This window comes from Pan troglodytes, chromosome 20 (assembly GCF_028858775.2).
Source record: "Pan troglodytes isolate AG18354 chromosome 20, NHGRI_mPanTro3-v2.0_pri, whole genome shotgun sequence".
Lineage (NCBI taxonomy): Eukaryota > Metazoa > Chordata > Mammalia > Primates > Hominidae > Pan > Pan troglodytes.
The window spans coordinates 21,928,893-21,944,006 of record NC_072418.2 but is presented as its reverse complement, the minus strand read 5'-3'; the positions used below and the strand labels follow the sequence as shown (position 1 = coordinate 21,944,006).

Below are 15,114 nucleotides of genomic sequence, written 5' to 3'. Positions count from 1 at the left end.
ACTTAACTACTAATAGCCTACTGTTGACCGGAAGCCTTATTGGTAACATAAACAGTTGATTAACATGCTTTTTATATGTTATATGTATTATGTACTATATTCTTATAATAAAATAAGCTAGAAGAAAGAAAATATTACTAAGAAAATCATAGGAAAAATTAGCCAGGCTGTGTGGTGTGCATCTATAGCTCTAGCTACTCAGGAGGCTGAGAGGCAGGAGGAACACGAGTCCAGGAATTTGAGGCTGCAGTGAGCTATGATCGTGGCACTGCACTCCAGCCTAGATGACAGAGGGTCCAAACAGAGCAACCAGACAGACCCTGCCTCTTTATTTATTTATTTTTGAGACAGTTTCACTCTATTGCCCAGGCTGTAGTGCAATGGCATGATCTCGGCTCACTGTAACCTCTGCCTCCCGAGACCCTGCCTCTTTTAAAAAAAAAGAAGGGAGGAAGAGAAAATATATTGACTATTTATGAAGCGGACATGGATCATCACAAAGGTCATCTTCATCAGTGTCGTGTTGAACAGCTAAGGAGGAAGAAGAGTAGGGGTTGGTCTTGCTGCCGAAGAGGTGGAAGGAGAGACAGGCACTCTGTAACTTTATGGGAATATCTCACAATTTCTGCCTGACTTCTTTTTCATTTCCCTAAAAATGTTTATATACAGTATTATTCCTTCTTCTACCATTTACACTTAGTTTCAGTGCCCATGTCTCGGGTCCATGTCATAAAAGAAGTCAGAAACAGTCTCGAATAATGAGAATCCTCCTACCAGATTGTCATTTTCTTTTCTGGTGCTGCTGCCGCTTCTCCAGCTTCTTACTCATCATCTGGCACTCATTTGGAAGCACTCCTTTCCATCCAGCTGTCTTCTGTTAATTTCTCCAGTGTGGTATCTGTTAGCTCTTCTATTTTTAATTAATTAATTATTTTTCGATTTGGAGTGTTTGTGTGTTGCCCAGGCTAGAGTCCAGCGGCACAATCTCAGCTCACTGCAGCCTCTGCCCCTCTGGTTCAAACGATTCTCATGCCTCAGCCTCCCGAGTAGCTGGGATTACAGGCATGCACCACCATGCCCGGCTAATTTTTTGTATTTTTTGTAGAGATAGGGTTTCACCATGTTGCCCAGGCTGATCTCAAACTCCTGACTTCAAGTGATCCGCCCACCTCAGCTTCCCAATATGCTGGGATTACAGGTGTGAGCCACCTCGCCTCACCTATGTTTTGAGACACGGTATCACTCTGTCACCCAGGCTGGAGTGAATTGGCACGATCTCGGCTCACTGCAGCCTCTGCGCTCCGGGGTCAAGGGATCCTCCCGTCTCAGTCTTCCGAGCAGCTTGGATTACAAGTGTGTGCCATCATGCCTGGCTAATTTTTGTATTTGGTAGAGACAGGGTTTCACCATGTTGCTCAGGCTGGTCTCTTACTCCTGACCTCAAATGATCCATCTGCCTCAGCCTTCCAAAGTACTGGGATTACAGGCGTGAGCCACTTTGCCCGGCCTATTTTTTTGTTGTTGTCGTCGTTTTTTTTTTTTTGCTTTTTTTTTGGAGACAGAGTCTCGCACTGTCACCCAGGCATGTGCCATCACGGCCAGCTAGTTTTGTATTTTTAGTAGACATGCGGTTTCGCCATGTTAGCCAGGCTGCTCTCGAACTCTTGACCTCAGGTGATCCACCTGCCTCGGGCTTCCGAAGTGCTGGGATTGTAGGCATGACCCACTGCGCCTGGCCAGACCTATTTTTTTTAATTTTTATTTAATTTTTATTTTTTTATAGAGACAAGAGATTTGTTATGTTGCCCGGGCTGGACTCAAACTCCTGGGCTCAAGTGATCTCCCCGCCTCAGCCTCCCAAGCAGTTGGGACCACAGACATGAGCCACCCATGTCCAGCTTTTTAGTTCTTAAATTTCTCCAAGATCTATCTTTTGAAATCCCTTACCCTCTACCCGTTTTTGCTGTCTCTACAATCTCTTTCATGATTTCCTTCATGGACTCTGTTATAAATCCCATGAAGTCATGCACATCTGAAGACAGTTTTCTCTAGCAGGAATTTATTGTTTCAGGCTTGATGGCCTTTCCTGTAGTGTAACCCTTCCAGACTTTCATAATGTTCGCTCTGCTGAGGTTCTCTTCCATAGCTTTGATAATCCTCTCCATAGAGTACGTGTGTTATGAGCCTTGAGGGTTTTTATGACCCCCCAATCTAGAGGCTGAAGTAGAGACCTTGTTTGGATGCAGTAGACCACTTTGATGCCTTCAGTGTTAAACTCATGAAGTTCTGGGTGGCCAGGGGCATTGTCCAATATCAAAAGAACTTTAACAAGCAGTCACTAGCAAGGTACTTCCTGATTTCAGGGGCAAACCAATCTAGAAAAAGAATTTTTGTTGTCCAGGCATTTTTACCTCCTGCCTTGGCCTCTCAAAGTGTTAGGATTACAGGCGTGAGCCACCATGGCTGTCCTGCCCTGGCCTTCTTGTTGTATAACCAGAAGACGGGCAGCTGGTGTTTATCTTTTTCCCTTTAAGACTCAGGGGTTAGCAGCTTCATAGATAAGGGCAGCCCCGATCATAAACCCACTGCATTTGCACAAAACAGTAGCATTATCCTGCCTTAAGTTCTGGTGCTTGGCCGGGTACGGTGGCTCATGCCTGTAATCCCAGTGCTTTGGGAGGTGGGCGGATCGCTTGAGGCCTGAATTGAGACCAGCCTGGGCAACATGAGAAAACCCTGTCTCTACAAAAAAACACAAAAATTAGCCGGGTGTGGTGGTGTTCACTTGTAGTCCCAGCTACTTGGAAGGCTGAGGCGAGAGGTTCACTTGAGCCTGGGAGATTGAGGCTGCAGTGAGCCATGTTCACGCCATTGCACTCCAGCCTGGACAAAAAAGTGAGAACCTGTGTCCAAGCAAACAGAAATAAATAAATGAATTCTGGTGTTAGCCCCTCTTCCTTACTAATGTCTTTTTTGGCTCCCCCACCCCAATAGGGCACTTATGTCTGCATTAAAAAACCTGTTTGAGGCCGGGTACAGTGGCTCATGCCTGTGATCCTAGCACTTTGGGAGGCCAGTGTGGGTGGATCACTTGAGGTCAGGAGTTTGAAACCAGCCTGGCCAACATGGTGAAACCCCATCTCTACTAAAAATACAAAAAATTAGCTGTGTGTAGTGGCAGGCTCCTGTAATCCCAGATACTTGGGAGGCTGAGGCAGGAGAATCGCTTGAACCCAGGAGGCGGAGGTTGCAGTGAGCCACGATTGCTCCACTGCACTCCATCCTGAGTGACAGAGCAAGACTCCATTTCAAAATAAACCTGTTTGAGGCTGGGCGTAGTAGCTCACGCCTGTAATCCCAGCACTTTGGGAGGCCGAGGCGGGCGGATCACGAGGTCAGGAGATCGAGACCATCCTGGCTAACACGGTGAAACCCCGTCTCTACTAAAAATACAAAAAATTAGCCAGGCGCGGTGGCGGGCGCCTGTAGTCCCAGCTACTCGGGAGGCTGAGGCAGGAGAATGGCATGAACCCGGGAGGCAGCAGTGAGCCGAGATCACACCACTGCAGTCCGGCCTGGGCGAAAGAGCGAGACTCCATCTAAAAAAAAAAAAAAAAAAAAACCTGTTTGAGCACATGCATATCTTTCCTTCTCAATGATTTTCTTAATGGCATCTGGGAACTCATCTGCCACCTCTAGGTGGGCAGAAGCTGTTGTTCCTGTTATCTTGACATCTTCTTAAAGCCAAACCTCTTTCTAAACCTGTCAAACCATCCTTTGCTGCCATTATATTCTCCACCTTTCACTCCTTCGCCTTGCTTTTGTTCTAAATTGTCATATAGTGACTTTGCTTTTTTCTTAAATCATATTAAACCTTGTAGGTGTGTCATTCTGATAGCAGTCCTATACACATAAAAACTGCATTTTCAAAGTGAGATAAAAAGTTACTTCACAGAAAGTGCAAGGTTTTCACGCCTGTTGACATAGCTGCAATAACAGCTTCGTGAATTTCTCTTCTTCTTTTTTTTTTTTTAACAGTGGTCCTTATGCTGGATTCATTTATCTTGAAATAGTGGGCAACTGCAGTTGCAGACCTCAATCTATGGCACATATCAAACAATTCAGCTTTTTCTTGTAATGTCTTGACTTTTCTCTGCTTCTTGGGAGCACTTCCGCCATCACTAGTGGCACTTTTTTTTGAGATGGAGTCTTGCTCTGTTGCCCAGGTTGGAGTGCAGTGGCACACTCTAGGCTCACTGCAACCTCCATTTCTGGGGTTCAAGTGATTCTCCTGCCTCAGCCTCCCGAGTAGCTGGGACTACAGTCACTTGACTAGTGGCAATTTTTATGGGACCCATGATGTTATTCAAGGTTTACTATATTGCACTAAACCTGAAAAATACTTGAGAACACTGAGAGATGTCTCTTTACCGCAATATGCAATTTGCTAAAGGGACAAACAGCTTGTGCAGAGATGATCAGTGTCACGTGGTGTTTTAAGCAGCTATTCTCAACACTTGAGCTCATTACAATAGCAACAGGAGGTTACAAAATGATTACAGTAGTACCGTGTGCACTACAGCTAATGTTATGCAGTTAAGATTTAATCTGCTAGGTGCAGTGGCTCACGCCTGTAATCCCAGCACTTTGGGAGGCCAGGGCGGGCAGATCACAAGGTTGGAGTTCGAGACCAGCCTGGCCAATATGGTGAAACCCTGTCTCTACTAAAAATACAAAATTGGCCAGACGTGGTGGCTCACGCCTGTAATCCCAACACTTTGGGAGGCCGAGGCGGGCGGATCAGTGAAGTCAGGAGTTTGAGACCAGCCTGGCCAGTATGGTGAAACCTGTCTCTACTAAAAATACAAAAATTAGCTGAGTGTGGTGGCGTGCCACCTGTAGTCCCAGCTACTCGGGAGGCTGAGGCAGGAGAATCTCTTGAACCCAGGAGGCAGAGGTTGCAGTGAGCCAAAGTCGTACCACTGCATTCCAGCCTGGATGACAGAGTGAGACTCTGTCTCAAAAACAGAAAAAAAAGAAGAAAAAAAAAAAACTAGCTGGGCATGGTGGCAGGTGCCTGTAGTCCCAACTACTCGGGAGGCTGAGGCAGGAGAATTTGTTTGAACCCGGGAGGTGGAGGCGGAGGTTGCAGTGAGCTGAGATTGCGCCATTACACTCCAGCGTGGGTGACAGAGCAAGACTCCATATCCAAAAAAAAAGATTTAATCTACCATCTTTACATTTGTTTACATTTCTCTTGACTGCAAAACACATTATGTATAGTCTGTGTGCATAAGTTTTGATAAAGTTTAACTTTCTGCAATGTGTATATGTTTTATGGTAGTAAGTGATAAAACAGACTAGCATCTACATATATCTTATACATTCATTGACACTCCTAACTTTTTTTTTTTTTTTTTTGAGATGGAGTCTTACTCTGTCGCCCAGGCTGGAGTGTAGTAGCATGATCTTGGCTCACTGCAATCTCCACCTCCCGGGTTCACACCATTCTCCTACTTCAGCCTCCCAAGTAGCTGGGACGACAGGCGCCCACCACCACGCCTGGCTAATTTTTTGTATTTTTAGTAGAGACGGGGTTTCACCGTGTTAGCCAGGATGGTCTCGATCTTCTGACCTTGTGATCCGCCCACCTTGGCCTCCCAAAGTTCTGGGATTACAGGCGTGAGCCGCCGTGCCTGGCCACACCTAACATTTTCTTGATATTTTTTTTCAGTATTTCTAGGCTACGTGGTTCATCTGACTTTTTTCGAATTGTTGCAAATCTCCAAAAATTTTTTCAATATATTCATTCAAAGAAATCAGCATATTAAGTAGACCTGTATAGTTCAAACCCATGTAGTTCAAGGTCAACTGTAATATCTAGTGTAGGTGTGCAGTAGGCGGTAGCATCTAGGTTTGTGGAGGTACAGTCTGTGATGCTCACACATTGGTAACAGCGCCTAATGATGCATTTCCAGAATGGTCCCCTCCATGAAGTGATTCCTGACTGTATTTGTGTCTTTGAGTCTGAATTGAGTCTCTCTTTTTTTTTTTTTTTTAACATAAATAGAGATGGGGTCTTACTATGTTGCCTAGGCTAGTCTCAAACTCCTGGGCTCAAGCTGTCCTCCCACCTCAGTCTCCCAAAGTGCTGGGATTACAGGCATGAGCCACCACTCCCGGCCAGTACTTAGATTCTTTCTTGTCATAGAAAGTTCAGGAGGCCGGGTGTGGTGGCTCACGCCTGTAATCCCAGCACTTTGGGAGGCCAAGGCGGGCGGATCGCCTGAGGTCAGGAGTTCAAGACCAGCCTGACTAATATGGTGAAACTCCGTCTCTACTAAAAATACAAAAATTAGCTGGATGTGGTGCCACGTGCCTGTAGTCCCAGCTACTTGGGAGGCTGAGGCAGGAGAATTGCTTGATCCTGGGAGGCGGAGGTTGCAGTGAGCCAAGATCGCACCACTGCACTCCAGCCTGAGCGACAGAGCAAGACTCCATCTCGGGAAAAATGAAAGAAAGTTCAAGAGACAGACAACGATAAGCACAGTAATTACCACAGTTTTGCACAATCACCTTTTCACCTCTCCCTTCTTAGCAGCAATTTCGGGGAGGGCCAGCCTATGGCCTGGTCTCTCATTTTCTTACCAAACCTACAAGGGTTGGGGGGTGGTCTCTTGTCATTGCATTCTGCAGATGATAATCAGTGACTGACACCCACTATCTCATGTCATATGGTCCCCCACTATGCAGCTATGCAGCCTGCACTGTGAGCAGAAACATCACCCCCTCACTCCACCTTCACTGGCGCTCAACACACAGGTGCATGGAGGAGTCCGACGTGCCCTGTTGTGTGGCGCCATCACCTGTGTTTGCAAGATGAGGACAGGACCCCAAAAGGGAAGGCGGCAAGCCTTCCCAGGTCGGGTGGCCAGCCTCTTGGACCTACCTGCTCGTCCAATTCAGGGATGATTGCTTTCTCGGTGCCTCCCTGGCCCCAAGGGCCTCAGAGATTCTAGGTCAAGGAGAAAAGCTACTGAATGAAGATTCTTATGCTTACCAGGGCTGTAGCCAGCAACTGCAGCCAGGGTGGAGGGTACCTAGGATTGGTTTGTCACTCAAGTGCCGAACCCTAGTGCTTAGATCCGGGTGCTTCAATGCGCACACACCCCAGCTCTGAGACACCCAGCAGGTGAAGAAGTCGCCCTGTGGCTTAGTTGGACAGAACAGGCTCCAAAGTCTGAGGCCCAGGTTCAAGTCCCACTGATCCATGTCCTCAGGGAGCATGGCAGCCCTCACCCGCCCGCTCATGTGGTGGAGTGGGCCTGGGGGAAAGGGACTGTGGGCATGCTCTAAGGCAATCAACCAGATGCTCAGACTTCGGCTCCTGCGTCTCCCCAACAGGGCTCCCCCACATCCCTCAGTGCCCTGTAAACCAAGGAAGGACTAAGAGTGCAAATGTGGGCCATTCTTAGCGGCAAAGCCCGAGTGTTGATGAGCTGGAAGGACCCAAATCTTTTCCCTTCCCAGAGGGCCCGCTGCACCCCTCTGCTCACCTTCTCCCCCGGGAAGCACCACACCGCCCAAGGGGTGGTGGTTTCTGCCACCCGGATGGGGCTGTTGCAGCATCTTTCTATGTGTCAGTGTTACTGGAGCCTGCCAAGTTCCACAGCTGATGCCAAATTAAATGTCAGCTGCTCTGAGGATGGTTGGCTGCCTCCCCTGAAGGAGCTAAGGGAGTCGCACAGCTGAGTCTTACGCCAGACTCTGAATCTGTGCGCGCTTACACCTGGTGTCTGTTAGCAACGGAGCTGCCTTCTGAGAGCCCGTTTGTGCGTGCGCCCATGCATGCTGCCCACATGCCGTCTCAGCTCTCTTGTCTCCGGCTCTGCAAATTCCTGCCCTGTCACTCATTAGCTGTGTGACCCTGAGTGAGTCCCGGAACCTCTGATTCTTGGTGTCCACATCTGCAATGTGGTGGTGCGTAGAGCCTGGCTGGAGAGGTCACAAGGACATAAGATGCGGGGGTGCACGTGGCAGCACACAGCGGGACCCCGAGGCCGTCACGTACCACGTGGCACTGACAGTAATGATATGAGGTCCCCGTGTGCCTGGAGTGTCATGAAGGTGTGAGACTCACAGCACACCCCAGCGCAGGAGCGAGATCGGGGTGCACCTGTCAGGCTCTGACTACCCTGTGTCTTTGGTTTCCAGTTCAGGACCTCAAGGGGCTCGGCTATGAGAAGGGGAAGCCTGTGGGTCTAGTGGGCGTCACAGAGCTTTCGGACGCCCAGAAGAAGCAGCTGAAGGAGCAGCAGGAGGTAAGACTGCGGGGACAAGGGGACGGGGACATGGTCGGCGCCCATAGAGTGTTGTCCTCTACCACCGGGTGCAGCGGTCACAGGGGTTCATGTGCTTCGCCAAGCTCCTGTGTTCAGGTGGAACCCATGGCCAGCGGGGAGGCTTCCAGGCAGGCAGGTCCCCCTGCCCCAGTAGGTGGCATGCCACCCCCCACTGCACCTGAGTGGCCTCTCAGCCTGCCTGGGAGACCACTGGCCCTTGGGGCGGCCCCGGTGGTCTGTGATCCTGGCCTGAGCTTTGTGGCTGCTTCTCGCCGCGCTCCAGGGCTGGTTCCCATGGGAGAGTCTACGTTGATGTTCTTTGTCTGCAGTCCTCTGTCGTGTCTAGTGCAGGACCATCCTGGTCAGCACAGGGCACCCTGAGGGACTTGAGGCCTCCCAGTTGTAGTTGGGCAGTGTCGGTGTTGGCTTCCCTGAGGAGCTGCAGGCGCTTGCCTGTCAGTCTCTGGGGTCAGCTCACTGTGACCCCTCCTCCAGGCCCGCAGCCCCGTCACATCACCCTTGACCCTCCCAGGGGTCAGGACCCTGAGTCACCCTCATTCAGTGGCCAAGAGGTCCTCCGTGCTCCACACTGGGATTTAGAGAACCCAGGGCAGTACTCAGTACTTGCTAGAGTCCTTGCTCCAGTCCTGCCCAGGGGTCCAGATGAGCCACGTTCCGGCGGGGGCATGCCCAGCGCTGGAGGCGGGGAGCAGGAGCGGGGCTCCGGCAGGCCACGGCACTGTGCCCTGGCTCACTGGCGAGTGTGCCCTGCAGATGCAGCAGATGTACGACATGATCATGCAGCACAAGCGGGCCATGCAGGACATGCAGCTGCTGTGGGAGAAGGCGGTCCAGCAGCACCAGCACGGCTATGACAGTGACGAGGAGGTGGACAGCGAGCTGGGCACCTGGGAGCACCAGCTGCGGCGCATGGAGATGGACAAGACCAGGGGTATGTGGGGCAGCGGGGTGGGCCGGGCTGGGCTGGGCATGGCCCCCCTCACCTGCCCTGGAAGGTTACCTGGATGCGCCACACGTGGTCTTGAGCTGCCATCCTGGTTCAGCCCCCAGCCTGCTTCCTGTGGCTGTGAGGCCTGGAGTGAGAGGCTCAGTCTCTCTGGGGCCTAGTTTTCTCCGTGGTGAAAAGGAGCAGTCCTGACATCGTGAGGGTGGAGAGCTGCACAGGGTTCACTAAATGCTGGGCTGCCTCACCAGGCAGAGGCTCGGGCTGGGGTCATGGCCTAGCTGCCTCCTTCCCTGGGGGCCCCAGGCTCCCACTGAGCCTCATACCTGTGCCCTGGGAGCCACCAGGCCTGCTCCCCTCCTTCCTGCTTCTCCCTCTTCTCACCTTTCTGCTTCTCTGAGCAGAATGGGCCGAGCAGCTGACAAAGATGGGCCGGGGCAAGCACTTCATCGGAGACTTCCTGCCTCCAGACGAGCTGGAAAAGTTTATGGAGACCTTCAAGGCCCTGAAGGTGAGCCAGGAGGGGCCCCAGCTCCAGCCTCTGCCACGTGTCAGCCCTCCTGTAGCTGCCTCACCCTGCAGGTGCCCAAAGTAGCCTGGCTACCCTCTCGATCACAGCAGGAGCCAGGCCCTTTCGCTGCAGGAGGCATCTGTTAATGACAGGCGCCGTCTGTGTAGGGAATTAGGAAACAGCAGCTTAGCTGCTGCCTCAGAAACATTTCCTGGGGCTGCGGGGGAAATTTTGCTTCCAGTGGAGCCAATTAAGTGCAGTTTACAGGCAAAGTGTTTCTCTGGCAGAAGTCCCCACGGACTGGCCTCTCCAGAACCAGAGTTTAACATTCTGCGTCTGCTGCTGTTGGGCTCCTGAGGGGAGAGGGCTGACATGGCATGTCCCCCATTATCTTTTTGAGGTTTTTTTATAAAACTGTTCAGGGCCTGATAACCTCATTAGTGAGGTGGTAACCTCGTTGTCCATCTCTTATTAGAACCTTGTACAACAAATTGCTCTCAGGACATGAACACAGGGCTTCTCTTTGCCAGTGAACCATTGCTTTATCTCAGGTGGATAAGGCCTGTGTAACTCATCCTCTTGCCCTTTTGACTTGGCCACCAGGGGTGCACAGTTTGGCACTAAGGCCCCGGGGACCCTGAGAAGCAGGAGGAGCTTGGTCTGTTTGTTCTCAAGGAGTCTGATCTGGTGAGAGGGAGGCAGATGGGCCACTGGTCCCAGCACTGATTCAAACCAAAGGCAGAAGGTTGGATTTGGGGGCCACCACAGCCCCAGCCCTGGTGGGTGACAGCTGCCTCCTCACCTTGCAGGAGGGCCGTGAGCCTGACTACTCAGAGTACAAGGAGTTCAAGCTGACTGTGGAGAACATCGGCTACCAGATGCTGATGAAGATGGGCTGGAAGGAGGGCGAGGGGCTGGGCTCAGAGGGCCAGGGCATCAAGAACCCAGTGAACAAGTGAGTGTGGCCTTGTGGGAGGGCATGGCCATTAACTTGGGGTCTGTGGGTCCCCTGCCGCCTCCCCATTCCCACCCCTTTATGTCATCGCTTTTCCCTTGTGGCAAAATGATCACAGCACCCCACTGCACACCCCTTGTCAGGCACAGGCCTGCAGTGCAGGAGGCCATACGGGCTGGGTCCTCCCCAGTCCCAGGGCCTCCTTCCGTCCCCTCATGAGTATCTCCAGGCCAGATGGGGTGGGTGAGGGTACAGATGGGTCAGGCCTTGTCTGCCTTGTGAAGGGCCTTATTTGAATTCCCCATGAGTGCGAAACCACTCCCAGAGATGGGCAGGAGCTCTCCCAGGTGTGACCCTGGCCCTGAGTGCCCCCTTCAAGGCTGTCCTTGAGTAACCATCCTGCCATCCCAAGAGCTGGGACAACTTGCACTGTGGGCTCCTCCTTCCTGTGTGGGACCCTGGGGCCTAGGCCCCTCCCCCCGCCCCGCCCCGGGGGTCTCCCCTCCTTGACCGTTCAGGTTCAAGCTTCTCTCTGTGCAGATATGTCCCAGCCCAGCCCTGCACCCGCGGGAGGTGCTGTTGAGAGCCCAGCTGTGCCCGGCCCCCCGGCCAGAGTTCTGGCCCCAGGTCCCTGCTCACATCCTCTTCTCCCTGTAGGGGCACCACCACAGTGGACGGCGCTGGCTTCGGCATTGACCGGCCGGCGGAGCTCTCCAAGGAGGACGACGAGTATGAGGCGTTCCGCAAAAGGATGATGCTGGCCTACCGCTTCCGGCCCAACCCCCTGGTACGCATGCCCGCCTGGGCCGCCTTTGCTCAGTCGACAGGAGAGGGTGGTGGTAGGAACAGAAGGCTCCCTTCCTTCCTCAGTCCAGCCAGGCTGGGTCTCACCAGCGAGCCCCCTACCACCCACCTGCATTCAAGCCCCCACCCGTCCCCCAAGCCTGCCCTGCCACCTCAAGGGTGTGGGCTCAGCTGCCTCCGGAAGGTTCCAGACAGGAGGAACTGCTGTCTTTAGCGCTAATCCCCTCCTCCTGTTATCTGTTTTGCCTTCCACAGAACAATCCCAGACGGCCTTACTACTGAGTGTTCTGGAAATACATACTTTCTGAATGACCAACCGTCCCTGGACTGTGGAATGTTCCGGCCTGCATTTCTGCCCACCCCTTCCGTTGTCACGAGTGCCGTGCCGTGTAATAAAGTCCCAGTGCTCATCCACAACAGATGCCTGGTCCTGTTGCAGGAAGCCCCTCCTGTTAGCAGCGGGATGCAAGATGCTGTCTCGGGGCTCTCCTTATTGGCCTGTGGAGTCTCCATCCCCGCTCAGCCTGGGTTGCACTGGAGGGGAGGAAGAAAGCTGTTTTCAGCATAGTAAAGCTGGAAGGCCAGGTGCGGTGTCTCACGCCTGTCATCCCAGCACTTTGAGAGGCCAGGGCGGGCGGATCACTGGAGGTCAGGAGTTTAAGACCAGCCTGGCCAACATGGTGAAATCCTGTCTCTACTAAAAATATAAAATTAGCTGGGCATGGTGGTGCACACCTGTCATCTCAGCTACTCGGGAGGCAGAGGCAGGAGAATTGCTTGAACCTGGGAAGCGGTTGCAGTGAGCCAAGATTGCACCTTTGCACTCCAGCCTGGGCAAGAGAGCAAGACTCTGTCTCAAATAATAATAATAATAATAAAGCTGGAGACTTGGCCACATCTGGGCTAAAGGAATGTCAGGAACCTCCGAGCCTAGCACTGTGCTGCAGAGGGAGGTTGGGGAGGGGTCTCCAGGCAGGGCCCCACCTTCCCTCAGACCTGTGGGGGCAGGTGGCTTCTGGGCACACCCATGTGCTCTCCTGGCAGGTGGTGCTGGCACGGCCCAGCACACAGGTGTTGGCTGTGGCCCTTCAGGTCCCACCAATGTGGTAGGCACACGAGTCCCTGGGGCTTGTGTCATTAGGGGACAGCCGCATGAATGCATGGATGTGCCATGCCAACATGTCAGGCAGCTCCTAGAAGGAAGGGCCTCAGAGCCGGAGGTTTTGAGGCAGGAGGGTAGCCCAGGCCACAGTGTGTGCCAAGACTCCCACATCTGCCCCAGGGCCAGAGCCCCACATTTGTGCCTTAGTCACTCTGGGGATCTTGTTAAGCTGCAGCTGCCGAGTCAGCTGGTTGGGCAGGGCCCTGGGAATCTGCATTTCCATCTGCCCCCACCCCCCCCACACACCCAGTGGGTGCTGCCCAGCCCCTGCAGGCACCAGGGTCTCCCTATTCACATGCTTGGCATGGAGTCGGGCTCCTGGGCCAGCTTGTGTTCACACAGCCATTCAGCAAACACTAGGTGCCAAGTGTGGGGACCAGGTGGACAAGATCTGCTCCAGTCAGCCAGGCTGCTGGGGATGAGGTCTGAGGCTGCTACTGAGAGGAACCAGGGAGCCGTGGTGGGGCGGTCTGCAGAGTGTCTCAGTGGGGTCTGAGACCAGGGAGGTGCCAGATGCAGTGGCAGAGCCAAGGCTGGGGTGATATACCACCCTTTGTTCCTTCCTGACGCTGTGGCTGAGGCAGAGCAAAGAGTAACATTGGTGGGCTTGGCCTGGGTGCCCATGCATGAGGGCTGCCCAGAAGGCAGTGGGCCAGGACCCTGAGCACAGCGGGGTAGTTCTCTGCAGCCAGTGGTTCAGGGAATCCTGGCACTGGGTCCCAGGCATTCAGCCATCCAAGTCACTTCTCAGTTCTCAGCAACCTGGAGGCTCACCAGGCTCAGGGCATGGACTTTACCCCTTGCGAGGGGACGAGGCCTCCAAGTGCTGTGTGCGTGTGTAGGTGCATCCTGTACACGGGACAAGGCCAAGCCCCTAGGCTGAGCTGGGCACAGACACCCTGGCCTTGTGTGGAGAAGGTGGGGTGGGGGTGGCAGGCAGGGCTGCCTGGAGGAGGGGATGCTGGGGCCCGCTTACAAGAAGGCTCATTTTGCAGACAGAAAGCAGGCCTGGGGGGTGTTGACCCTGTTAGAGTTGGGGAAAGTCCAGGGGAACCTGAACTTCACCCATGGGCAGTGGACACCTGGGGAAGGAGGCTGAGTCAGACATGCGGCCAGAAGACCCTCTTGTGGCCCAGTTCAGGAAGACCTGTGACCCAGTTGGCGTCAAGCTAAGGGGCTGCGTGCAGAATGGGGCCTGAGGTAGGGGTAGTGGTTAGAATTTGTGCCAGCTGCAGACTGGGGTCCCGCAGGGCAGGCGTCAGGTGGGCATGGTTCACCTTGCTGTCTGCAGCATCCACAAGTACTCCACATGGGCCAGAGTCTGGTTGGAGGGGGTGACAAAGACAGATGGTCTCCTTATTCTCCCCCCCAATACTGTGGCCCCCTCCCAGCTGTTCAAAACCTCCCACAGCCTCTCACAGCTGTCTCGCTTCTCATCACACCCCAGCAGAACCGACCTCCTTTCCACTGCTCAGTTCCAAGCCTGAGCCATTTTCCTCCCTGCCAGGAACACCGTTCCCAAACTCTTCACCAAACTGGCTCCATCCCGATATTCTAACTTCAGCCCCCACCCCCTAGGACCCCTTCTACCCTCTCCCTGAAATGAAGAACCCTCAACCCGGGACTAGCCTGCAAAGGGACAGCCCCGGAGTCAAAGCCTCACACTTAAAGACCCCTCACAGTGGCTCACGCCTGTAATCCCAGCTCCTTGGGAGGCTGATGTGGGAGGATCCGTTGAGCCCAGGAGTTTGAAACCAGTCTGGGCAACAAAGTGAGACCTCTGTCTTTACAAAAAATAACTAGCTGCGCGTGGTGGTGCATACCTGTCGTCCCAACTACTTGGGAGGCTGAGGTAGGAGGATCTCTTGAGGCTGGGAGTTCAAGGAGGGCCACTGCACTCCAGTCTGGGCCACAGAGTGAGACCTCTCAAAAAACAAACAAACTTCACACTTGCCTGGAAACACGTTTACATTTGTGGCCACCTTATGAAAACTCAAATCTAAGCCCACTGAAAGGCATTTTGCACCCAAGAGCTGGAGGTTGCTCCATCAGTGCGCACAGGGAATGCCGACCTGATCTTTGGGTGGGGATGGGAAACTCTGGGGAATGCAGAGGTTTAGAAGCGCAGAGTCCAGGAGAACGAATTTCCTTAGAACGAAGTTGTGGAGGCAGGGGAAAGAGGGGGCATGCCAGGACCTCCAGGGCGCACCCCTTGGCCTAAGAGCAGAAGCATCCCGAGGTGTTGTGTCCCAGCCTTTGACAGTGAGGGAAACTGAGGCTGAGTAGCGGGACGGCCATTGGAGACGAGGGTGTCGATGGTGAGGGGCGAAGGGGCGGGGCAGCTGCCAGGGGGAGGGCCGGGGAGGGGCCTTGGAG

At 53.3% G+C, this 15,114-nt stretch overlaps 1 protein-coding gene across 1 annotated transcript in view; it reads left to right on the top strand.

Annotated features, from left to right (window-relative positions):
* The window catches only part of SUGP1 (SURP and G-patch domain containing 1), a 44,030-nt gene extending 32,037 nt beyond the window's left edge, over positions 1 to 11,993 (top strand). The window contains 6 exon segments of the mRNA NM_001246595.1: positions 8,215 to 8,321; positions 9,117 to 9,294; positions 9,711 to 9,817; positions 10,627 to 10,772; positions 11,430 to 11,559; positions 11,832 to 11,993. Of these exon segments, the coding sequence (NP_001233524.1) occupies positions 8,215 to 8,321; positions 9,117 to 9,294; positions 9,711 to 9,817; positions 10,627 to 10,772; positions 11,430 to 11,559; positions 11,832 to 11,858 (695 nt within the window). The 3' untranslated portion in view covers positions 11,859 to 11,993.
* Positions 11,994 to 15,114: the final 3,121 nt, after the last annotated feature.